Source organism: Ammodytes marinus, assembly GCF_949987685.1.
Source record: "Ammodytes marinus genome assembly, chromosome: 1".
Taxonomy (NCBI): Eukaryota; Metazoa; Chordata; class Actinopteri; order Uranoscopiformes; family Ammodytidae; genus Ammodytes; species Ammodytes marinus.
The window spans coordinates 3,931,393-3,958,107 of NC_137230.1; the positions used below are offsets into that span (position 1 = coordinate 3,931,393).

The 26,715-nt window shown below is 39.3% G+C and overlaps 1 protein-coding gene across 1 annotated transcript in view; it reads right to left on the reverse strand.

The window, feature by feature from the left end:
- aldh1a3 (aldehyde dehydrogenase 1 family, member A3) overlaps positions 1-25,084 on the reverse strand; it is a 29,758-nt gene extending 4,674 nt beyond the window's left edge. Inside the window, exons 1-10 of the mRNA XM_080030382.1 lie at positions 24,945-25,084; positions 24,040-24,144; positions 22,958-23,098; positions 19,986-20,115; positions 16,635-16,696; positions 11,429-11,557; positions 8,354-8,467; positions 6,200-6,302; positions 3,529-3,713; positions 2,476-2,640 (exon numbers count right to left, since the gene is read on the reverse strand). Of these exons, the coding sequence (XP_079886508.1) occupies positions 2,476-2,640; positions 3,529-3,713; positions 6,200-6,302; positions 8,354-8,467; positions 11,429-11,557; positions 16,635-16,696; positions 19,986-20,115; positions 22,958-23,098; positions 24,040-24,144; positions 24,945-25,046 (1,236 nt within the window). The 5' untranslated portion in view covers positions 25,047-25,084. The remainder of the gene's footprint in view (positions 1-2,475; positions 2,641-3,528; positions 3,714-6,199; positions 6,303-8,353; positions 8,468-11,428; positions 11,558-16,634; positions 16,697-19,985; positions 20,116-22,957; positions 23,099-24,039; positions 24,145-24,944) is intronic.
- Between the last annotated feature and the right edge of the window lie 1,631 nt (positions 25,085-26,715).

Here is a 26,715-nt window from a genome sequence, read left to right on the forward strand (position 1 = left end):
AGGGTCTGTGTGAGATTGTTTTACTGCATGGAATAATGTATACAGAGACGCATAAGGCATCATTTACGGGACAAAAATGATCAATTTCAGTTGATAGTTGCTCTATTATATTGCTCTATTGCTCCATACAACCAAATGGGGCCAGTAACCCACATACAGATATGACAATAGGACTGTCTAGACTAGGGCTATACAGCTTATGGGCGATGAGCAACCTGATAACTTCATTGTATTTGGCACCAGTGACTACATCAAAAAGCAGTTACAAACAGTGAACCCTAGGTGTCACTGTGTCACCAAAGTGGAATATCAGACACAGGGATGACTATCAAAAAAACTAAAGAAGTCAACATCTTGTATGATAGAGACAAAACATTTCTCATTGAATCAGAATGATGAGATCATGACTTAAAACAATAATACGTTGATATAATTGTGGGTAATTTATGTTAGTAGTTAGTTACCCAATCATTTCAAATGCTCATAACTAAAACTGTTAGTGTGTGTAGCCTGTCTCTCTAACTGTCTGTGGTGTAAGTTAAAGACCTAAATGAACAAACGTTTTAGAAATCAGTTCATCCTAGCCTGAGAAAAGGCAGAAAGAGTGTTTTATGGTCTTTCTGTCTAACCCTAAATTTTCCCATGCGTGACATCACACATGGTAAAATGTAGGGTTAGGATTATCAGGACAGCTGGGCCAAGGGAAGACTGAGGAAAGACTGAGGGAAGAAAAACCTCATTCATTATATTATAATATCGATTTTATAATGATAGAACGCCGGTTCCGTATGGGTGCAGTGTTCCTTTAAGCTTAGTTCCACAGGGTGTCAAGGCTTTACTTTCACCCAGTGAAAAATGTTGTTCTTGTGAATGTCCTGTCTGTGATTGGAATGACTCTGTGGGATGGGGTATGGTCTAGCCCCAATTGACTCATTTACTCATATATTGTGAATTGGGTTGGTTTACTACTTTCCTAATAATGTAGCCCACATATGAAAATTTGACTAATTTATACCAATGTTGATGTATAGCAATGGGTGTTTTTTTGGGGGGGATACTGTGAGAGCCTGTGTGTGTGTGTGTGTGTATGTGCTTGTCTTCGTAATAGTTTGTTTTGTGTCATCATATTTTTTATAACTACATTTTTACGAAATGCTGCGAGAAATTTCAAGGGGCTTGTCCTCCAATCAGATTCTTTTCGATCAACTCTATTGATAAGAAATGTCAATGTATACATCCAGATGACAACTTTGTGTTTTTTTTCTTTTACTTATGTATGTAATGTTGTGAATCTATGTGTGATCGAAATAAACTAAACTAAACTAAACTAAACTAAACTAAACTACTGTAAACTAAACTAAACTAAACTAAACTGAACTGAACTGAACTGAACTGAACTGAACTGAACTGAACTGAACTGAACTAAACTAAACTAAACTAAACTAAACTAAACTAAACTGAACTGAACTGAACTGAACTGAACTGAACTGAACTGAACTGAACTGAACTGAACTGAACTAAACTAAACTAAACTAAACTAAACTAAACTAAACTAAATTAAACTAAAGTAAACTAAATTAAACTAAATTAAACTGAACTGAACTGAACTGAACTGAACTGAACTGAACTGAACTGAACTGAACTGAACTGAACTAAACTAAACTAAACTAAACTAAACTAAACTAAACTAAACTAAACTAAACTAAACTAAACTAAACTAAACTAAACTAAACTAAACTAAACTAAACTAAACTAAACTAAAGTAAACTGAACTAAACTAAACTAAACTAAACTAAACTAAACTAAAGTAAAGTAAAGTAAAGTAAAGTAAAGTAAAGTAAAGTAAAGTAAAGTAAACTAAACTGAACTGAACTGAACTGAACTGAACTGAACTGAACTAAACTAAACTAAACTAAACTAAACTAAACTAAACTAAACTAAACTAAACTAAACTAAACTAAACTAAACTAAACTAAACTAAAGTAAACTGAACTGAACTGAACTGAACTGAACTAAACTAAACTAAACTAAACTAAACTAAACTAAACTAAACTAAACTAAACTAAACTAAACTAAACTAAACTAAACTAAACTAAACTAAAGTGAACTGAACTGAACTGAACTGAACTGAACTGAACTGAACTAAACTAAACTAAACTAAACTAAACTAAACTAAACTAAACTAAACTAAACTAAACTAAACTAAACTAAACTAAACTAAACTGAACTGAACTGAACTGAACTGAACTGAACTGAACTAAACTAAACTAAACTAAACTAAACTAAACTAAACTAAACTAAACTAAACTAAACTGAACTGAACTGAACTGAACTGAACTGAACTGAACTGAACTGAACTGAACTGAACTGAACTGAACTGAACTGAACTGAACTGAACTGAACTGAACTGAACTGAACTGAACTGAACTAAAGTAAAGTAAAGTAAAGTAAAGTGAAAGGTTGTTGTGTGGTCACCTCTTCCCTGGCGATACGCATGTGGTCTTTGACCCCGGAGAAGATGGTGGGCTGGATGAAGAGGCCCTTGTCGCTGACGGCTGCTCCTCCCTGCTCCAGACGCGCTCCCTCCTTCTTCCCACTCTCTACCAGAGCCAGGATCTTATCAAACTGCTGCCTGTCAATCTGGAGGAAGGACCCATGCTTTAAGAACACAGGGGGAACAATCCCATAGCTGGGACATTCAATTGTTTTGCTGTGAAGACATTGCACCAGCTTTATTTATTCAGACAGTCTAATCAGCCCCCACACACCATCTTATTTCAGCCAAAGTTTAGTTGAAATGGGTTGAACAAGTCCTCCTGCATCCACACTATTCACACTTTACTTTAGTATTACCATATAAACATCTGGTCAATGATTGAATTCCTTCGTGATTTTTCTCTACTTTTAATTTAGTATATAATATTATTTTCTAATCCCGATAAAGGGTTTTTTACTGGGGGTTTTTTCTCAGCCGAGCTAAGGGTCTAAGGGCAGGGTGTCGTACTGTATGGAATGTAAAGCCCACTGAGGCAAATGTCTATTTGTGATACTGGGCTATACAAATAAAACTGATTTGATTTGATTTGAACAAACAAGTAAAAGCATTCTAATAAGTGAGTTATGAGTTGAAAGGAAGAGGTATTTTTCGAACTTTGACAGACTGAACTCGGCTAGGCTCAGCTTTTGCTCAATGCTTCTTCTCATCTTCTCATCTCACTCGCAGAAAGAAAGTGAATATCTCAAGATGTTGAAAAGTGTCAATAGATTCTAGTGGGCCCAGAGCATTTAAAGACATTTCATTACGATGTTAGACTAAGCTACTATAATCAATATTTTGGGGCGTCCTTAGCTCAGTTGGTAGGGCCCCCCCCCCCGGGCCGGGCGCAGCAGCAGACCCGGGTTCGATTCCCGCCTGCAGTCGTTCTCTGCATGTCACTCTCCTCTCTTACCCATTTCACCTCTGTCTCTCTGCACTATCAATAAAGTATAAAAATGCCAAAAAATATCTTAAAAGTGTGTGTGTCCTACCTGTGGCCCGTGTGACGTCTGGGGGTCCAGTGGATCTCCTATGATGATCTTCTTGCTGTTTTCGACGCTGCGACGCACAAACTCTTCATAAATACTCTCCTCCACAAAGACACGCGATGCCGCCGTGCAGCACTGACCCTGGTTATAAAAAGCTCCCTTCTGGGTCTCCTCCACAGCCAGCTGCACTGTAGACACACACACACACACACACACACACACACACACACACACACACACATTAAAGGTGGAGTCAATGATTCTGGAGAACGATTGTTGTCACAATCACGTTTTGTCAAAATCAGTGAATATCTCCTCACAATCCGCTACTTGTCCGTAATGTGTGAGTGTGCACTGAAAAAAACCTCTGTTGTCAATACACAGCCTAGGCTCTGTAAACGGGCATGTTGCTAGCTACGGTGGGTCCCCTTTTGTTTACATACCCTTTGTTGGCTGTGTATTAACACCAGCTTTTTTTCACCGCATTCACATTTACGGATAGTATACGAATTGCGTGGAGATATTCACATTGTTTTTGACAGGAAGTGATTTTGACTACAAGTGTCCAGGAATCGCTGACTCCACTTTTAAAGAAACACTTTTTCAATAGAAAGATGGCGCCTTCTCTCCTACTCCATGATGTACAATAAGAGAGGGAGGTTCGCTGCATTTCGGGAACTGATTGTAATTTAAAGAGGTTGTCATTTACTTTTTTGATATACACAATTACCCTTGCCTTTGCCTGCTGGAACCAGGATACTAAACCTTTTCAAAAACACCACAATATTCCAGTTGAAACTATACTCTGAATATTGTTAGCCTCTTAGCATAATTGCCTTAATCATAAATCATATTTACTCTACTCTACTTTTACTCTACATCCAGTGGCGTGGCGTGGGGATTTTTTTTGAGGAAGCCAAGTGAGACAACACCTTTAATCTACATGTTTATTGGAAGGTGGGGGACAGAAAAGGGTAGGCTACGTCGCAGCTTGTATTTAATGTAACTACAAGAGCTATTATAGCGCCTGGTCACTTTACCAGGATTTACACGCCTGTAATCTGTCCGACACCGCTCGTTCGCTCTCTCTCTCTCTCTATCTCTCTCACTCACTCTCTCTCTCTCTCACTCTCTCTCTCACTCACACACCTCCTTATCGTCTTATTAAATTATACATTTTATTATAAATGCACCCCCCCACCCCGACCGGAATGCACAACTAGCCGCTTAATGCCCAATGCAGATTCGAATTCATTCACAATATAATTAGGGGACGTTTTAGGCTATTTTAAGTTTCACGTTCACGTGAGACACGACTCACACAATCAGTTGTAGGTGCTTGACATACACACTTTCGAGACATCCTTTTCGTTTAAGCCAAATATTCATTACAACACTATAGCCTACTTAAGACAACCCAGAACAACTTCAGTGGATATACAGTAGGCCTACCAATGCAACTTAATCCAGGCAATCAAGGCACAATTAGCAATAAAATAACACAACACACATAGCTACACAGACAGTTAAGGGAACAGTTAACCCGCGCCGGGAGAAAGTGTGTATTTTACTCACTATTAGTAGAGGAAGGCCATTAGCTGAAGTTTGCCGCTACCAGCTAGCCACTCGGTGCAGACATAGTTCTCCTCACGGAAAGTGCGATAAACTTTCTTTCTCTCCACACGCATTGGCCTGCCGTCAGATTTGATTTTTAATGGCTTCTCAATTGGCAGTTTGGTAAAATAATTTGTTACTAAATACTCAAAATCTCCACCCTCCATAACTGTTCTTGCTAATATGATAACAATGCAAACACGCTAATCTCCCGCTATTGTTATTGTTGTTAAATTTCAGTGACGTTGATAATGATGCTTTGATTTGATTGGTGTGAAGCCAAAGGCCGAGTGGCTTCCCTTGGCACCCTCATGACACCCTCCTGACCAATCACAGGAGGGCAGTGTCCTCACCTGATTGGTCAATTCTTTTTCTTTTTTTTACCAAGGGAAGCCAGCTCGGCCTGGCTTCCCTTGGCTTCCTCGCAGACATACAGTGTGCAGTGTCGTGTTTCGCCGCGTCTTCAGAATCTAAATGTAAAGGGGCGCTGTTTCGCGCATTGTGAAATGCTCAACGTGAGGAGAGAAATGGGGAAGAAATGACAGCAACACAGCACCAAAGATTACCGAAACTGTTAATATAAATGTTTTTATTGGATGACAACTACAGCCTAAAAAACAGGGAAGCCTGGCTTCCCTTGGCCTCCGGGAGAAAACGCCACTGTCTACATCTACTCTACTCTACATCTACTTTACTCTACTCTATAACCCTTAAAATATGACTTAGGCAATTATGCTATTAGGCTAACGAAAAGTAGATGTTAAGTAGAGTAGATGTAGAATAGAGTAGATGTAGAGTAAATATGATTTAGGCAATTATGCTATGAGGCTAACAATATGAGAAAACCTTGATCCTGGCAGCATACCATTTACCCCATTTAACAATTCTGTTAACTGGTACACATGGTGCTGGATGTATTGCCAGTTTTACACTGCTACAGCTTGGCCTACTACCCAGGCAATGCTCTCTGCAGCCCCCCTGATACCACCAAATACAACATTTTGATGTTGCATTTCTATTATCTAAGATGAGAGAAAAGACATAGAGCCTATTTACTTACAGTCACAGTCAGCAAACACAATGCAGGGGTTCTTCCCTCCCAGCTCCAGAGTCACTCTCTTCAGATTACTTTTGGCTGCTGCTTCTTGGATCAGCTGGCCCACCTGCGCACATGATTGATTGATTGATTGATTGATTGATTGATTGATTGATTGATTGATTGATTGATTGATTGATTGTCTTTATTTCGAACATGCAAGCAATAAAAAAAAAAAAAAAAAAATAGTAGGGGAGAACGGGGTAAGTAGGCACACTTTTTACTCTAGTGAGAATTGCTCATCACCAAAACATCTGTCAATAGCCATTCCTACATTAAATTGAAGCTTAAGGTGTTGGCTAGAAATGTGTGTCTCTCTTTTTTTCCAACTTATTGTAATGAAGAAGTAATTTACCATCAAAGACACTCTGACACATTGTGACAACCAACCCCATCAAGGGGTCGGTTGTCACACACTATGGGGTTGTTTGTCACAATGTTATCTTAATGGGAAAAATCTTAAAAAGAAGGCAAGGAGGCAGAACCAAATTTGAATGTTTAATTGCATTGTCAAGTTGACAAATAGGCCTACATAACGTTCTGTAGCCTTGGCAGCTGGTCTAGTTTGGGATGCACTGGGTTGTTTTGATTTTGTTGCCCTTTTTTCTTTTGCTTGCTAGCTGCCTTTTCCTGCTCTATTCTTTCCTTCTCTGGGGTGTCAGTGAGGATACAGCTTGACAATTTATTTCGTTATTGGGTTCCTTTTCTGGCTGCAGCCTTGAGATAACATGTGACAACCAACCCCCCACAAAATTTGACGACCAACCCCAACTTGAATTTCTTGCTAGCATCAAGGCCAACAACCATCTGACAACTAATTAGCTTGCTAACCACAATCTAAACTATAGTTTACCCTTCACACTTTCTGAGGGTAACAAGTGTTTTGTTATAAACCCATTGTGTAAAAGCCTAGAAGAAAAATACTGAGAAGCAAAATATTTGGAATTTGACATGAAAAACACAAAACATCCTCTCACCTGAAATGCAGCTGTCTTCCTCCAAGGAAGTCTATGTATGTGACCTCTGATCCCAATTCTGGACCTTTTTTATATCAACATTTCAGAGCTAGCGCGCTCTGGTGGCGAGATATAACGAATGTGACATCCAACCCATGTGACAAATTACCCCGTTCTCCCCTAATAGTAATAGATGAATAAATAAATAAGAAACTGCAAAAAAAAACTAAAAACAGACACTTTCTACATGCTCGAAAGTACATAAGAATGATGAAGTCAGTCGCAAAAGTGACAAATACACAACAAGCTGATGAAAAAAAGCCAAAACCATAGACAATGATGTAGAATGTCTGCAATGAAAATGACGTGGCCAAAAGTTCCAACATAGATATTTTAATATGTAGTCTACAACATAGCCTATTTAAAACAGCTGCAAGTAGAGTTTGGCAGATTTAAAATTACATGTCTAATGTCAATGAATACTGGGTAAAATGGACAAATTAGAGCTCCTTTACGTATGCTCAGAAACAGGACATAAGTATGTATTGACATGTGGATGAATAGCTCATAAGTAGTCCGTTTTGGGAGAAGGAGAGTTTGCAGATTCTGCCCATTGCGGATTGGTCAACCATCGACATCATGGCTGGAGTCAATATTAATGCTGTGTTCGAAAAGCCCTACTAACGTCCTACTCATATTAAAAGCCCTACTAACGTCCTACTCATACTAATTTTGACGTCAATTTGAATATTTTGTGGTTGTGTACGCAAGTTTGTGTAGGCGAGAAATGCCCGGATGAGTACTTACTTCCGGGAAGATTTTGTGTATGGATGGATAGGTTACTTTTCCTACTCAACCGCCCCACAATGCATTGCGTCTTTTCAAAAGAAACTGAAGTTTAAAAAAAAAATCTTTATTGCTTCTTCGGTGTAAGTGGTCCGACGAACCCCGCATAAACATTGATCGTGAAATAGACACTATGTAGTATATACATGTTGAGTATGTAGGAGGGAGGACGTTAGTAGGGCTCTTACAACACAGCCTGTGTCTAGGGGAAGACATATCTGGCAATGTTTATTAACATAAATAAATGTTAAGGGGGTTGGCCTCTGGACTGTTTAATGATTATGTAGCAGAAGTGCATTGTCATTCTCTAGCATACCTCTGTAGAGCCGGTGAAGGCCACTTTGTTGATGCCCATGTGACTGGCTATGGCTGCTCCTGCAGAAGGACCAAACCCTGGAACAATGTTCACAACTCCAGGAGGGAACCCGGCCTGAAATGACAACCCAAAAAGCTTGTTAAGTGCATAGTGTGAGATAATGGGTTTCAAATGATGGCATATTGATATTTCTAATTTTAATATAATTAACTTCCATCCATTCATCTATCTATCCCTCCATCCATCAAGCCATATATCCATCTCTCCATCCATCCATTTTCTGATCCTGGTCGGGGTGGCGACAGCTGAAGCAGTTGAACATATAATTCTAAAGTGCTGTATGAATGCAGTTGTAAAACAGTGATTCTTGAGAACCGGTACAAAAGGCCGTCTTCCATATGTAACTGCTGTTATGTTTAAAACTAAAAATATTTAAAATTGTAGATGTTATTAGGGATTAAGAATAGAAAGTCTGGAGCACAATTATCCCCTTAAATTTAATTTTAGCATTATTATGTCAAACATATGACACTTGTTATCTTCTCACAACGTCCAAAACAGTGTGTCTACAGAGAGGGTTTCAATCTTTCATATGCAATAAAACCTATTAAACATGTACTTTAATGATTAAAAAGTGCTTTTTTCATCAAAAGCAACACTAAATAATCTCTCATATCAATAAAAAAAGTGGGACCACTTTACTGTAAGTCAACAGCCCCTGTGTCTCATTTAAGGGGCTGCATCCTTCTAAGGACGCGGTCGACGCGGTCTATGAAGGCCATAGCCCGTGAAGGCCGAATCGAAGGCCGACGGAGCATTGTTAAATGAGACGGTCTCCGCAGGTCTCCATATACGAGCATTTCCGGTTTGCGTAACAAGCCGTTACCTTGCGTGACGACTCGTCGCTCCTGTGCCGCTACCTGTAACAACCCTGATAGCTGCCAACGGAGACAGCCTTGTCAACGGAGGAAAAAAGAAAAAGAAGTTGCCTACCAGACAAAAAGAAAAAAAGTACAAGAAGAAATAAAAGAAAAGACAAGAAAAAAAGAAAGGAAGATAAAAGTTAAGAAGATGGAGCAACACGTTGCTGTTTTGTTATTTTTTATTTTATTTTATGCCATCTCTGAAAGAAACGCAATGAATCTTGGGATATGTTGGGCCGCGAAGGATACATCTGTTGGACCCTTCAAAACCGTGAAACGAAGGCTGCATTTCTCGGCCGCATATGATGGAGACTTCCAAATGGGACAAGCCTTTGTGCGCCGCTATGACGCAATCGGTCTTCAAATGCAGCCTTCGCAGGCTGCGGACCCTTAAATGAGACACAGCCACCGTCAGACATTTCATTATGTAAAATGTTATAAAATCAGGCAAAATAAGGGGCAGCTGTCACTTTGAAGGACCCCTTGTCAAATTCTACCTCTGCAGAGTACATTAGAGTCAGACAGGCTCTGATAAGTGTTGTAGTTTTAGAATAGTTTACATTCTGAATCTTGAAAGTCCTGTGTCACAACCATGATATGTCAACACCGACTTACAATTTCTGAAGAAGTTATTTGAATTTTTTTTATCATTTTATTTTCCTGAAGTAGTTCATACTAGCACCTAACATCAACAGAAAAACCAAATGGCTACTAGATAAATTCCATTTGTTATGTTTAAGAAACGTTTAATATGTCAACATCGTCAGACAGGAAATCTGACGGAGTTGACATCTGACGGTAGTGATAGGCCAATGACGGTAAAAAAAAAAACCTGGGAGGTTGTGTCAAAGCTTAGCTCAGTAGCTTAGTATATGTTGGATACAAACATGTAATTTAAATTGCCGAAACATAGGGTTTGTATTTTTTCAACATTGCACCCTGTTTTGTCCCACTTCTCAAGAATCACTGATAAATAACTGCATTTATAGAGCACTTTAGAATATTTTTTTTTCACTAACACAGGAAACACCACTCATCCTGAACATCGGTTGCAATTGAGGGTTCAGTGTCTTGCAAGACTCTTGTACAAATGGACATGACGAGGGAACCAACCTACACATCATTAGCCTCATAGCATAATTGCCTAAACCTTATTTACTCTACTTTACTTTTACTCTACATCTTCTCTATTCTACATCTACTCTACTCTACATCTACTTTTCGTTAGCCTAATAGCATAATTGCCTAAGTCATAATTTAAGGGTTATAGAGTAGGTTAAAGTAGATGTAGAGTAGAGTAGATGTAGAGTAGAGTAGATGTAGGGTAAAAGTAGACTAGAGTAATTATGATTAAGGCAATTATGCTATGAGGCTAACGAATGTTGGTAGCCAGTTTACAGGCTGACTTATGCATACAAACTACCTCTTTTGGCCAACTAAAGGAATATAAAGAATGACTATAAAGGGTTTAGTATTTCCCCCCACCCAAATGTTATGCTGTGTAGAGAAGGCATTGGAATAGAATGTGGATGTTCATGTAAGCAAATACAACTTACAGAAAATATGCCTTACCAGTCAATAAAATAAATGTAATGCCTTCATCTGTCAAAAGGTTCAAACAAAGCAGTTGTAGTGTATAGTTGGCCTGGTCCTTTTCAACATGACTCTTCTATCCAATATTTCCTGGAATACAGTTTGTGATTTTTTCCTGTTGATTTGCTATTTTTGTTTATCAGAAGTAAAAAATAATGATGATCATTGTCATCTACTGTACATAATAGAGGCAAAAAGGTCACATATAAAGTAATATAATGTAAAGTTGAACAGTTTAATACGTTGCTGAAGACTCACTTTTGTTGCATTGGCCTTTAACACAAGTTGAGACTTTGACACTCCTAACTTTCTTTTTCATGTATCTTATATGTTATTTTGTATTGTATCTTGTACAGCACTTTGGTCAACTGATGTTGTTTTTGAATGTGCAAAGTTGACTTTGACTTTATAAGAAACGGGGTTTTTTTCTATAGGAATTGCAGTCCCACAATCTGTTAAAGGAGAGGACTGTCATAGGTTTAAAGTCTAAAAAGCTCTCCTAGGCAGCCCAGGGCTTGGATCAGTCTGGCTGTACACGTTGAGCCCTTTAGAATCAGACCTCTTTGATGAGCGCTCCCATGTGCAGGGCCGTGAGGGGGGTCTGCTCCGCTGGCTTGATGACCACAGTGTTTCCACAGCTCAGAGCTGGAGCTAGCTTCCACATGAACATCAACAAAGGAAAGTTCCACTGCAAGATGGACACAAAAAGAACAATGTTAGCTGACTGCTCTCAATAGGAAATGCTAAAAGTCAGATGAATGAGATTTATGCTATGTGTTTTTTTCAAACATTAATTTTTTTAAATTATTGTTTATGTACCTGTGCATTTATATATTTTTTTATTTTATTTTTTTATTAGACAGTTTTGGAGAGACGGAGATGAAATGGGTCAGAGAGGGGACTTATATACATTTTATATACTATCTGTGGGACTGACACGCAGAGAACGACCCTATTGGTTCAAGTCTGAGAGCTGAGGCTGAACATGGTGCAGATCAGCAAGTATTAATGTCTGTCTATATTGCTTGTTACTGCTTTGTGTTAAGTTACATTGACAAGAACTACTCCCCCCACACCTTTCAGAAGTCGACTTAAGTTGGTTCAGGCATCTGATAAGGGAAAACACCTGGATGTCTTCCTTTACAGGTTTACTGTGGATGTCTATAATGGTGTGCGCTAGAGCCCACTGACGGGATGACAAGTCCAATCTGACCTGAGATCATTTTGGTAAGGACATTAAGCTTGCCTATTTGATACCTGGAGATGAACAATCATTGGAATACAGTGAGTGTGCTTGGCCTATGGACCAGTTGCGTGCTTTGTCACAGGTAATCCTGCCTATATGTAATTTATGCTAATAATCCAAACAACAGACACATTAAAAGTGCTGAGGATTTTCCAAGTTAACTCATACTGTAGCAAAATACCTTTTATGACAGGAATGTTTGTCCAGAGTGAAGGACAACACATATATAATAATAATAATAATAATAATAATAATAATAATAATAATAATGATAATAATAATAATAATAATAATAATAATAATAATAATAATAATAATAATAATAATAATAATAATAATAATAATAATAATAATAATAATAATAATAATAATAATAATACAAAGGAGCTAAGTCATAAAGACTGGAGTTGATTCAAAGTGAAGGCATTTTGAAAAATTCCAGTTGCTCATTACCATGCTGACATAAAAAATAATTGGGCACTCAAACCCAAATTAGACAGCAATACATGTGAGCGCTGCATGCTTATTGTTTGGGCATTGTGAACTTTTTACAACACTTTGGAAAACACTCCTGCAAAGCGCCGTTAAGGGATCTTGGGATTCACAAATTGAGAAGAAAAGGGCTTTCCTGTTTTCCTCTGACAATGACTCACGCTGTGTGCGCGCCAGTAAGTACTTTCAGTAATTACACCACGTCCTTTGGTATAAATTTCACTTTTTATGATATAATCTCCCATGTCAAACAACAGCCGTTTTTTGTTCCTTTGTTGCCAAAGCAACATTAGAGGTTATAGGCTTATATACTCACAGATATAAAAATGAAAAAAAACTCAATGACTGTGTTCTGTTATTATGTAGGAAAAAAAAAAATTATACTCGGTGTGTTAGTCTGGAGCTATGACAAAGTGCAACACAATACAGTGAAACACCAAACCACTGCTCCACCCTAAATCTGATGTAGTTATTATCAAAAGAAAAAAAAAACATATATTCCAGTGTTAGAAGTTAGATCCAAAAGCAGTACGGAATAGGAGATGTGTGTTCCTGTAAGAATAGGCCCTGAGGGGATTAGCTCTTGTTTAGAGAGAGAGGGGAAGATTAAGATAAAGTTTCTGGTACACTTGGCAGGATTTCATTTCATCCATTCCTCACATCTCAGACAGTGCCTTTTAAATCAAGTGCAGTTGTCTTACTAGCGTAGCAGCAGCACTACACATTTATGATCAGGGCTTTTTACTTGAAAGTTAAAATCCTAGTCTTTAGTGGTTTCAATTAAGCTTCAATGTAGTTCCAAGAAAAGCAAAAGAGATGTTAGCTATATTATAGAGCCATTCACTTCAAAAGTAACCTGTTAAAGGCCTGGCTGCGTTACAAGTACACAGTGACATTATAGGAAATAAATCTGTCCATGCTGTGTTGGATGAGAAGATTGGTATACTATATAAATATATGTTTTTACAGCATATGAATGATTTGATAGAGACAGAGTCATTGCAAAACAAACATCCCCGTGACTCCAAAATTTTTTTGCACAAAGACGCCTGTAAGACTATTGAATGGACATCTCAAATTGCAAACAGGAATTTATTGTATTTATATATTTAATATTTTAAATTATTTCTCAAAGCAAAAAAAATATATATTTTTATAAATGTGATGTCATTCCAACAGGGACAAAAGGGCCAGTCCAGGGATAGAGGCTGTAATGAGTATACTGTATGCCAGTGCATAGAGCTAGCAAACCAAACAAGGAAGACACACAATAGTTGTTGGCCTATGCAATGGGTGACCACTAGCATATGAATGAATGGGGACCATCTTGGAGTCCTGTATTTAGTTATAATAAATAAATGGACCAGTATAAAAAGATAAACCTGGAATTTGTTTAGCCTGTGGACACCAGTTGACAATGCTTTGAATATGAGAGATGTCACATAATGTCACATTCATATTTTACCTCAGGTAAAAGGTGGAGTCAGCGATTCTGGAGGATGCTTATTCAAATATCTCCTTATGATCCGCTACCTGTACACACTTAATGTGTGTGTAAAATAATGATCTGTTGTTAATACTCAGCCTAAGCTCTGTAAACGAGTATGTGAACAAAGGAACAAAATGTGGCCCACCGAAGCTAGCAACATGCCACTTTACAGAGCGTATGGCTGTGTATTTTTTCAGCACACACACACAGTACGGACGGGTAGCGGATCATGAGGAGATACTCACTGATTTTGACATAAAGGGACTTTGACAACAAGCTTTCTCCTGAATCGAGAGACGCCAAGGTCGCTTATCGGCCGGTGGCATGTGCCACAGCGACCACTGACACACCATGGCATCTGCCGCTCAGTAACGGTAAATGCCGGTCCCAACAATGCACCCCTAGTGGCTTCTTCTGCTCCCTACATCACACCGGCACACCCTATAATTTCACAACAAGTATCGCTGTAAATGTAAAGCTATATATATTTGGTCTTTATTGACACTATATCACAATATAACGCCGTAAATAAAGGGATGTGTACAGTACGTTTCTCTGGTCCGTTCTGTTGTTAGGATATGTGCGATGTGTTTGTTGTTGCTTTTGAAATGACAGATGCTTTTGAAAACAGCTGGACCTGCTCCGGTGATTGTAGTTAGCCTAGCTGACTCCACCTTTAAGTCCCTGATGCAAAACATTATTATTATTATTATCCTTAGGTTGAATAGCCAAAAGCCACCGTGCATAGGCTTATTCAAGATCAGGAACAATGTGTACAGGGCCGCCGCTCCCTATACGCAGAGTACGCAGACTGCGTAGGGCATCAAGTTCCTGGGGGGGGCACCCCAAAAAAAAAAAATTATAATTTTTTTTTTTTTTTTTTTTTTTTTATTAAAAAGTAAAAAGAGATAGTCCGGGGGCCCCCCAAAATATATATATATATTTTTTAAAGTTCATGATAATCATTACATTACAAAAAATATATAAATTAGTTATGAACAGGCCCATCGTTGTTTTTTCTTAATTGTGTAACCTATCCAGGGGTGGATTACTGCACAGGCACACCGGGCACAGGCCCAGGGGCCCAAGGGCTCAGGGGGGCCCTTAGCCAGAGATACTGATAGTAACTTTTCATGTTGCATAGTCAAAGAGCTCAGTCACTCATGTCAATAACAGGGTCCAAAAAGGAATAGCCTAAATATAAATACTCATTAAAATGTAACAAGATAGAAATCATCATGGGCCCCTCAACTAGTAGGGGAGAAATACAAAAGAAAGTTAAAAACAACAGCATTAGTAGCTCTGTCTAAGGGGGTTGAAGGCCCCCTCACACATACACAAATAAACTTTATATGTGTGAATTCTAAATTGTTCATATCCACCCTTTATCTGTTGAAATGGGCCCCTCCATCATAGAACATGGGTCTGCAGACCAATCTACTGTTTTTACAGTTGCAGAGTAAAGAGTGCTACCTGTTTAAGAAAAATCTGAAAAATAATGTTCCTTCTGCATCTCAGGATTTGATATCTCTCTAGTCTCTAAAATTTCCTCACAAAGTGCACCAGATTGATGCATTTTACTTTAAAAAGGTTAAAAAAATTCCACCCACCCCCCAACAATACCCCAAAATCCTGTGGGAAACACTGACTTCCTTAATATGTTTTTGCCATTAATTGTATGTATCCGTGTAGAAAATTCAGTGTACCTGACTGGATAGGGACAAGTGGGGGGCCCCTTAAGAGTGTAAGCCCAGGGGCCCATTATCTCATAATCAGTCTATGATCCTATCACTCAATTCCTTTGCAAAGGCAGTTTTTTCACAAGTTAAGCTGTTCTTTCTGTTAGTAAATGCTGGCAAATGTGCCAAAAAGCAGTCGCAGAGATCTTGCAAGGGCAAAAAAATTTCGCTCGCGCCCTGCGGACGCGAGCTTCTGGGTGTTTTTTTTTTTGGGGGGGGGGGGGGGGGGTGTGAGGGGGGGCATCACTGACAATTTCTACTTAGGGCACCCAAAAGCATAGCAGCGGCCCTGAATGTGTACATCCTCAAGCTATACATTAAGATAAAAGAGACTGCATCTGTATACAGTGATGTACAGCAGGTAGATAAATGCTTCCTACTGTTTCTTCCAAATATAACGACAGCAACATTCAGACTACACACATAAGGGGGAAGAGCAAATAGGATATTGTGTCTTCTTCTGAATGAAAAAAAATGCTTATAACGGATAATACAACAGATTGTATTACAGCAGAAAGGTGAGACATCCTGACGTGACTTTAAATGGATCTCAGTTTGTTTTGTTTTATGTGTGCATAGCCCAGTGTATATGGTGTGTGTGTGTGTGTGTGTGTGTGTGTGTGTGTGTGTGTGTGTGTGTGTGTGTGTGTGTGTGTGTGTGTGTGCGTGTGTGTGTTTAGTTTCCACAGAAAAAAATCCCTTTTTCACGTAATGCCAAAAATTATACGAACGGTAATAAGAATTTCCTATTATACATTATTGCTCATAAATCCAAAACAGATCCCTATTGTGGACTTACTGGAATGATGGCTCCACACACGCCAACAGGCTCGTGCTTGGTCAAACACACGAAGCTCTCGTCTGTGAAAAACAGAAAACAGCACAAATCAGCCTGATACAATGGTTTCTAGGCGGAGGTTTTTTGTAAACGCTTTAGGTTAAGGTCCTTTTAATAAGCATTTAATATTTAATACGGCCCTTAATAGAGGCATATAATACAGAAAATCAACTAACATGAACCACATTTTGGCAAAGTGTCCTTTGGATTATTGCATTGTTCTCTTTTAACATTTTTTAATTTGCAAAATTTCTCTTGTATATTACTAGGCTGTTTTAACGAGAATCCTTTTACAATGAATGTCCCACTAGTACTAACAGTGAGAGTGTGTCAGAGGCTGAGCAGATACAAGGGCCAACAACCTGGAAGTCTACACCTTGACCTTCTCCAGTTTCTCCTGTGTTTTCCTGGGTACAGAATGGGAGATCCCCCCCATGACAGCCACTCATCTCCTGCTGCATTTATCTGTGAGTCAGTGGGTGAGTCCATGTTCAAACACAGCACACTGAAGGTTACATTCACTCAACACGCTATCGGTGTGACACAAGTAGAGAGGCAGCCTTAAGGCCAATGTAGCTACTGCTGCTATGCTAACACTCTTCATTCAATACACTGAGACACTGCTATTCTTTGGTTCTACAGCATACAAGGCAGAACAATCACTCTGTACTGCTGAATGAGTTATGTTAAAAAAACAATGTGGGAGGGGGTGCCCTTAGCTCAGTTGGTAGGGCGTCCCCCCCATGGGCCTCGGCCAGCAGCGGACCCGGGTTCGATTCCAGCCCGCGGTCGTTCTCTGCATGTCACTCCCCTCTCTGCCCCATTTCAACTCTGTCTCTACACTATCAATAAAGCATAAAAACGCCCAAAAAATATCTTAAAGAAAAAAAAATAACTATGTGGGAGGGGCTTACAATTATAGATAAAAAAAAGTCAAATAGCTCAAAATGTTCCCAAAATTGTTTGATGCAATACCAATATCAATATGAACCACACCACTCAACCCTAAAGCCAAAAGAAAACTTAATAAAACATTTGTTTCCCTCTATCTGTTAAAGCTAAGCACAGCCAGGTCTGTTTATAGCTTGTGGAAATAGGAGGAAATGCGTAGTGTAAAAAATGCCCAGCAAAGTTAGGCTAATATAGCACTACTAGAAGGCTATACAAATCACTAAACTAATAGCATTGATCATTCTTCCAGAGATGCTGCCTCTGATTTAGTAATGTTTCAGGAGCTGAGCATTAGGTTCTGTGGGCGGACTGTAGTTCTGCTGTTTTGGTGAGTTAATAATATATATTTTATTTCAACTATACTATTTAGTGGCTCACCGCTAGAGTACTATTGCATTTACTTGCCGCTGTTTTTTTGTTTGTTTTCATTTGGCAATAAGCATTAAGCGTTGGATAGGCAATATGTTGTTATCCTGCACAGACGGATGTGTTCTATTAGATAAACAATGACTGGAGTGATCCTCACAGACTCAATGTGATCCCTTAATCCTGGACTTGACTACAGGTGCTCATCCCTAGTAGTACTGTAGGGATGAGCTGGTGGACACACGGAATGTACATTTCTTTATTTTAAAGCAAGTTCATTTAGACTAAAGGAAAACGTTTTGGGCATTGTTGAAGTTTCCACCCACACAACAGTGATTATTTGATCATGACTTAATTATGTTTGGCTGCATCTGTATCCAATGACACAAACTGTCTTCTCAGCAAGAATATTTGTAAAAAAAAAAATTCCATTGGGCATTTCCCACGGTGTATAGCTACGTTCAGTTTTCCTTATCAAACTACTACTACACTACTGTGTGTGTCTCATCTTGATGCCTTGCTAGAGACTGGTAGAGTGGTGGCTTAGTGGCTGCTGTGCGGCTGCTGCCTAGGCCTTTGCATGGTGGTGGCCATTGAGCCAAGCGCTCATTGTTAATCCTCCCAGATTGATGCACCTCACTGATCACTATCACAGAACCTCTTCCTCTTCCATTGTGCTGCCGCCTGCCTTTGGTCTCTCAGCACTCTATTAGGATCTAATGGAGGGGAAAGAGGCAAAGCGTTTGTTTTGTCTATGGGCCCGTCCCTCAGGACAAGAGGAGGAAGGATTAAGAGACTGGATGATGAGGCAACCACCCAGGGCTCAGACAGGACAAACACACTGCTTCTGGAGTAATTAGCCCCTTTACATTTATCTATTTAAACTCAGTCTTGCACCTTGTCATGCATTTTACATTGTACACTTTCAATTTCTTCAGTTTACTGCATATTGCACGTATTGTAAATAATGTTCTTCATATTGCACATTTCATCAGTTATTTACTTTTCTAAGCCGTTAATTTATCTCATTTCAATGCAGAAATTGAGAATAAAGTTGACTTGATTTGATAGAACATGTGCCAAAAAGTTCCTCCATGTTTCTAGTGCACACTTGAAACGTATATCTCATGTACAGAACTGGTAATCTTGTGCACATACCTGACTATGTTCATCTATTTATTGATATTTACTAATGTTTTTGTCATTTTGTAAGGAACTAATTTTCCAGAAAAAATCCAGTGTTAATACACAGCCTAGGCAGTGTAAACGGACTGTTTGCTAGCTACGCAGGGCCCCCTTTGTTTACGTACCCCTTGTTTCATACCAGTTTACAGAGCCTAGGCTGCGTATTAAGAGCATTTTATTTTTTCAGTGCACACACAGTGCACACGTTTATCATGAGGAGATATTCCCATAAATGATCACAAATAGTGACAAAGTGACAAAGAGTGAACCCAGAATTGCTTACTCTACCTTTAATTTGTGAGCACAAATGATCAATAAATCCTCTCAAATGTATGTTTGAATGAATCACTTCAGTATGCTAATTATAGCCACCAAAATACAAAAAGTCATGTTGCTGAGACTAATGTAGATTCTTACTAACTCTAACTCATCAAACTGGACACAACTTTTACATTTAATTAAGCATGGCATTCATTTAGCAGAACGTTGAGGACAAAACATTTTAAAATTGTCAAGGCAACAAATAAATAATACCAAGAATAAAACATGTGTGTGCATGGATGATATATCATTATAGTTTTGTTCAAATTTGTTCAAACCTGAATTAATAGCACACAAGATATTCCACATCTGTGTTGGCCAAGGTGGTTTGGTTTGTTGAATTCCTCTCATCAGTTAAAAGAAGATGACACACACACAAACACGCACGCGCACACACACACACACACACACACACACACACACACACACACACACACACACACACACACACACACACACACACACACACACACACACACTTTCACTCACCCACGACCATGCTCTTGCCGCTGATCTTGTCGGCCCAGCCTGCGTAGTAGCGCAGTGTTTTGATGCTGCCGTCCAGGTCGATGAAGAAAGACTGCAGGAAGGGTTTGCCTGTGTCCAGTGTCTCCAGGGTCTGAAGGAGCAGCACACACCACCATCACTTATTGGACTTTTCAACATGTATCTAAAACACTAAAGAAAGGTATACTTTAGTATTACCATGTAAACATCTGGTCAATGATCCTTCATGATTTTCTCTACTTATGACATCTATGGCAGTATGTCCGTCCTGGGAGAGGGATCCCTTACTCTGTCGACTCTCCCTGAGATTTCTCAATTTTTTTTAATCCCGATAAAGGGTTTTTTACTGGGAGTTTTTTCTCAGCCGAGCAAAGGGTCTAAGGGCAGAGGGTGTCATACTGTATGGAATGTAAAGCCCACTGAGGCAAATGTCTATTTGTGATACTGGGCTATACAAATAAAACTGATTTAATTAGATTGGATTTGTATTAACTTCTAGTGTGTCACTGTACCTGTAAAAGACGCAGGGGCGTGCAAATATACAAGTGTTTGACTTTAAAGGTAACACAAGTGTATGACAACATGACAAATCCTATTTGTTATAGTTCCTATCAGTTATAATAACTTTGTTCTAGTTAATGAATTAGATAAGTTAAAGCAGGGTATAAAGCAGGGTATAGTGGTTCAACTAAAGAGTGATTTGGCCTCTTGATGTGACCAATGTTTAGTCTGAAAAGGATACAAAACTAAAAATGAACATAATTGAGTTTTTATTTTTGGAGGGTGGGGGTGGCATTATTTTTGGACAAAACAAAAATATATATTTGTAAGAAATAATGAAGGGCATTTATTCAATAATTAGCCAAAGCATCCAATCAGAGTCTACGACTCACTTCCTGGTCAGATATTGACCGACTGTACTCACACCCTGAGTTCCAATCCCCATACTTCCCTACTATTTAGTATGCCAGAAAAAGATTAAGGATTTCCCAATTCATGCACGTCAATTTGTAGTATGCTGAAAATACACAGATGCCCCACTAACTCCAATAGCATTTAGCAAAATTCCTCTTTATTCTTGACATTTTGAAAAAAGAAATTCCTTATCTGATTTTTTTTCTCTCCTGTGGCCCCTAAAACTCTTCTGTACTTTAGTATGTAGTGTAGTAAAAAGAAAAAGTATGTGATTTGGAACACAGGGACAGTTTTCCTGTGCCATGACGGATGGTAACAAACATGTCAGTCCCTTTCAGTTTGGTGCTATCTTTCTTTCCAACGCGTCTGACTCATCTGAATTCTTGGAATTCATCGTAACCTAGTAACACAGATCTCAACTGTCACTGTTGGCAAATACAGTGTTATGATGTGATAAATATCTACTACAGTGTATCCCATTGTACATTCCATGCATCTTTTTTTTTGTAACTTTGATATGCATCTATTTTACAGTAAACTATATGAACATAATACTTCTATGATAACGGTGAATTAATCTCGGGCCTTACAAGGGCAGTGAGTTGAATGAGGATGAAGTATAGCTTAGCGAGGAAGTTTACTATTTGGAGCCAAGGGTGGTGCAAGTGTGATGTCAGCCACAGTGGTCCACCCAAATGTACAATGCCTGGACCAATTTTAGAGGCATAATAATAATAGTAATGATAATGTTATTGTGTATTGTGTATCCTACTCCTTTCCAACTTCCAAACCATATTCACTGGAGAGAAAATAAGATGAAGTCAGGCTTTGCAATTCTACCAGATAGTGAACCCACTGCTGCACCACTTTACTGTACATTTTAATGGCCCGAATCTGGTCCTTATCCCCCCCCCCCCGCTCCCCAAAAGCGATCTGGGAGTTTAGCGTAATTATCCATATACCCTGCATGCACACTATACCACTCACTACGCCATGTTTTTGCAATTAGCCGTCACATGCAATCTGGTATTATTACTTCACTCACATCTGTTAAGGTTCATTTACTGATCTAGGTCTTAATGAAAGCTGGCAGATAAACAGAGTAAAATGCATTGCTCTCTAAACAATAGTAACATCAAGCAGTTATTACAAGGGAGGGACACAATGGAAGAGTATGGGTGTGTGGGGTTCACATTATCATGATGTCATGGTAAAATATAGGCCAATCCTTGATAGGAAGAAGACAATATCTTATGAGCACATGGACATTTTTTCAACTGCGAGAAAGGGGAAAAAAACAAGTTCTTGAATGAGACTGTCAAGAAACGTTGTTGCAAATAGAACAGTCGGCCTATTTGCTTCTTAAGATCTATTGTGATGAATACAATCTGTTGTTGTCATTGACTCAAAACATATTGCACAAGTTATCTGTGTTTTTTATGCACACACATTGTAGGCCTATACAGACAGGTAGCGGATCATGAGGAGACATTCACTGATTCTGACAAAAATGTATTTTGTCAACAAGCGTATACTCCAGAATCACTAAAGTTGCACCTTTACTCCAGATTCAGGGATAACAATAAAATTAAACAATATACTATAAATAGCCTAGTTATACATTTCTGACAAAAAGCATATTGGTGCATAATAAGTAGGCCTAAATATAGCCCAGACTATACTTTTGATTATTTAAGAACATTTATCTCTGTAACCTAAATTGACATTTTGAATGTAAGCCCTAACTTTCTAATTAAGTGGTATTGTTACTTTAACTTTGCCTAATATGTTAACTCAATCGTATGATCACATTGATTTTATTCCACGCATGCCCCGTAGGCCTGATTAAAAGCCTACCACTTAACGTTTGTCGTGGTAATTTAACAAACAACAGGATGATAGCCTACACTCAGAAGGCATCTTTCAAAATCTCGATTTTAAATTAATCTGTAGAGCAAATCACTGCGTTCAATTTCATAAAGCTTCTTCATTTGGGGGTAATGATTTATAGACAAGTGATAACTATAGAGTGAGCGCACCGCCAGCAGCGCGCGGTCCCTCTCCATCAGGTCGGCCAGTTTGTGCAGCAGCCTGCCGCGGCTGGACGCGTCCATACGCCGCCACACGGAGCCCCTCTGACGGGCTGCGGCCGCCGCTTTCACCGCCCGGTCCACGTCCTCCTACACCAGGGGGAGAAGAAGGAGGAGACAGCGGTGGGATATCCGGACACACACACACACACACACACACACACACACACACACACACACACACACACACACACACACCCTGCGTTCCAAATTACATACTTTTTCTTTTTACTACACTGCATACTAAAGTAGCCTACAGAAGAGTATTAGGGCCACGCCCACGTGAGAAAAAAAATCAATGCCTAATTAAGATTTTTTGATGTCGAGTAATATCGAGAATAAAGACGAATAGTCCAAAATGCTATTGAAGTTAGGGGGGCATTTATGTATTTTCAGCATACTACAATTGACATGCATGTATTGGGACATCCTAAATCTTTTTCTGGCATACTGAATAGTAGGGAAGTATGGGTATTGGAATGCAGGGACAGGTCTACAGTATAAACACTCAATGAGAAAAGTTAGAATCTACCAAGCAGGCTGTACTCAAGTAGGCACATACCCACCAAATGAGCTTTTCATTAGGCTACCAGTTTCCCATACAGTAGTAGGCTTTATAGGCAAACGTGGTCAGAGGACTGGAGGTGATAGGCAAAAGAAGAATTATTTTGGCCTCATATCACTCATACACTTTTACAGTGTAAAATACTGTCACGGCGATTGTGCTGATATAACCTAAATCACTGTCATGTAGATAACATATAGGCTAAAAATACTGCAAATATGGCAAAACCCAACTTATACATTTGATTTGGTTTCATACATTTCAAAGATATTCACATTGACAACCACAACAACCTTGCATTAAAAAGTGATCTCAATAAGTGTGTACAATACGTTCAGCATATTGCAATTAAGCAGCAAATCATTTAAAGGTTGTACATACTCAGCGATAGGCATCGTCTACACACTAAAGTTGATTTAATTCTTATTGTGAATATTTCCATATAGCAAAGTGAAGCCAGCCTTACTTTGTCTGCTTCTTCCACATCACAGATTTTGACACCTGTTGCAGGGTTGGTGGTTGGGAATGTCTTTCCTCTGCTGGAGGCCTGCCATTCATTGTTGATGAAAATCTGTTGGACAGTTGGATGGCTTAGGTGTGTGTGTGCCTCATATGACACTGGATTTATATTCTCAACAAAGTAAAAAAAAAAGAGAGCATATTCTTTGACTGCCTCCACTCTTACAAACCCCTACAGAGATTCAAGATTCTTGGGGCGCTCCGGTGGCGTAGTGGATAGAGCGCGTACCATATTGGCTCCGGCCTTCGTTGCAGTGGTCGCGTGTTAAAATCCGACCCGTGGACCTTTACTGCAGGTCATCCCCCCTCTCTCTCTCTGTCTCCCCATTTCAACTCTGTACTGTCTAATAAAGCTTGAAAATGCCCAAAAAAATAATATATAAAAAAATAAAAAGAGATTCTTTACTTGTCACATACAGGATGGAAGCGAGTGAACTGTTGACGTGACATGGTGCTGTACTTCTGTGCAAATTCAAAATAAAAAATGTAATGAAATAAAATAGAAAAAAAAGGGAATGCAATAGATACCAATAAAATACAATGACAGTTTAATGGAGGTTATATTGAGTGGTAGTAGGTCCAGTAGTTATGAGATGAAGAGTATTTTAACCAGATATAAACTTAAAACTTAAAACTAGATGGACAGTTCAATATGGTTGGTTTAACTACAGGGACTACAGGTGGAAAATAGCAGTTTGCTAAAACCTGGTACAATGCATCTCTCCTTGCTCTAAACAAGCTTAATGTTTCTTTTGTGCACTGTGCCTGTTTAAATAAAGTTACATTACATTATGTTTAAAGTGGTCATAGTGCCACTTTATCAGCAACTATTTTCTTTTCTCTCTCTCTTACCTTGGTGTGTGTGATGTCCTGGACTTTGACAGGTTGAGGAAAAGGCAAAGCTGGGCTCTCTTCTTTGGCCACTCCGTTCTCTGTGGTTCCGTTGAGTGCCATTCTAATGTAGCAGCACTTATACAGTCCACAGTCCAAGTACACAGTCTGTTCAGCACTGCTAAGAGCCCAATGCACAGTGCTTTTTATAAGACTGTGGGTAAGTTAGTTCCTCCCTCTTCACACAAACAGTCGAGGGGGAGCCAGCTCAACTCCGCCCCTGCTGTCAGTAATCCAACATCTAAAAGGGTTGGATGCACCTTTCAAACATCCTGTAACAAAAGTATATATATTCTGTCTACTATGTGACACACCTAGGTTAATCTGTTGTTACCTTCTTAGTGTGCATGCAGCATACGCAAGGCTCTAAATCATGCAGCAACTAGAATTACATGTCATGATGATGGTGGATACATTGCTGTGTGCGTGCGTGCCCCGTGTGTGTGTGCGTGCGTGTGTGTGTGCGTGTGTGTGCGTGTGTGTGCGTGTGTGTGTGTGTGTGTGTGTGTGGACCTCTCAAATGTCATAGGAAGGGTCGAGACGAGTAAAATATTACAATTAAAGGTTGTGTGTCTTTCAGTCCAGGCGGTGACAGTAATGGGACTACATTCATTCCGCAGCCACAATATTTATATTGCAGCCCTGCAGCTCTTGATCTGCTTGTGCATGTCGGCCCCATTCGGACCATGTTTGTTGGTCAAGCCGTGCCAAGGTGTTGTTGTGAGTTGTGATGTTGGTTTTTGCACCTGGGCCCTGGTTGAAGTTGAATGGAGTTGAACACATGCAAACAAATCCTTTTGTTCCACGGGAGGACAAAGCTCCGGGACTCACACTCACTACACAGTCTTGCTATTGTTTCCCCCTTTGTCGCCTCTTGTCACTCTCTGTGTCAAAGTTTAATTAGGCACAATGAGCATTTGGCCAGGGCCCATTTCACTCACTCCAGCAACTTTTACTTCATAATGAGGGAGAGAGACTCAAAGAGGACCGACGGAATGGAGAGGGGAAGAGAGAATAAGACGGGTGTGTGTCTGTGTGTGTGTGTGTGTGTGAGTGTAGTATGTGTGTGTAGTATGTGTGTGTTTCTGTGTGTAGTATGTGTGTGTTTCTGTGTGTAGTATGTGTGTGTGGGGGGGGGTGGCAAGATAAAGTCAGGGGAAATAATATGAAATGCAAAGCATGGGCCCAGACCCATGCAAATAAGCAGGAACCGGCTATGGAGGGGATGAGTCGATCGCTAGGACAAGTGATAAGTCCCCGTGGCCTACATTAATATACCATAGATTGGGTTAGCTAAAGAGCTGACAGACTTTTTTAGACCGTTTAACAGAGGCCTTTAAGTTTGTTATCAAACAAGAAGAATGTGTGTATTTGTCGGGGACTATTTGCAGCTGTGGATGAATACAGAGTTTGTGCGCTAGTGGGTATTTTAGGTCAGCAATACAGTGTATGTAAGACTGAAAAAATAAAATGCAGTGTCTGTGTTAATGATGAAGGAATATGTCACAAAATGCAGCAGTGTGGCTCACTGATATGTTTTTAAATAGTCCCGGCACAACAATTGAGCATTATAGCGCAGGAAAATGATATGAGCTATGGACACTGTCATGTTATTTGTAAGTGGGATCATTTTATTGTTGTTTTGGATCAACACATGAGATCTTCTCAAAATGAATATGAACAGGAGTTTTAAAAAATATGTAGGCCTATATAGGTTTTTTTTTTCATTATA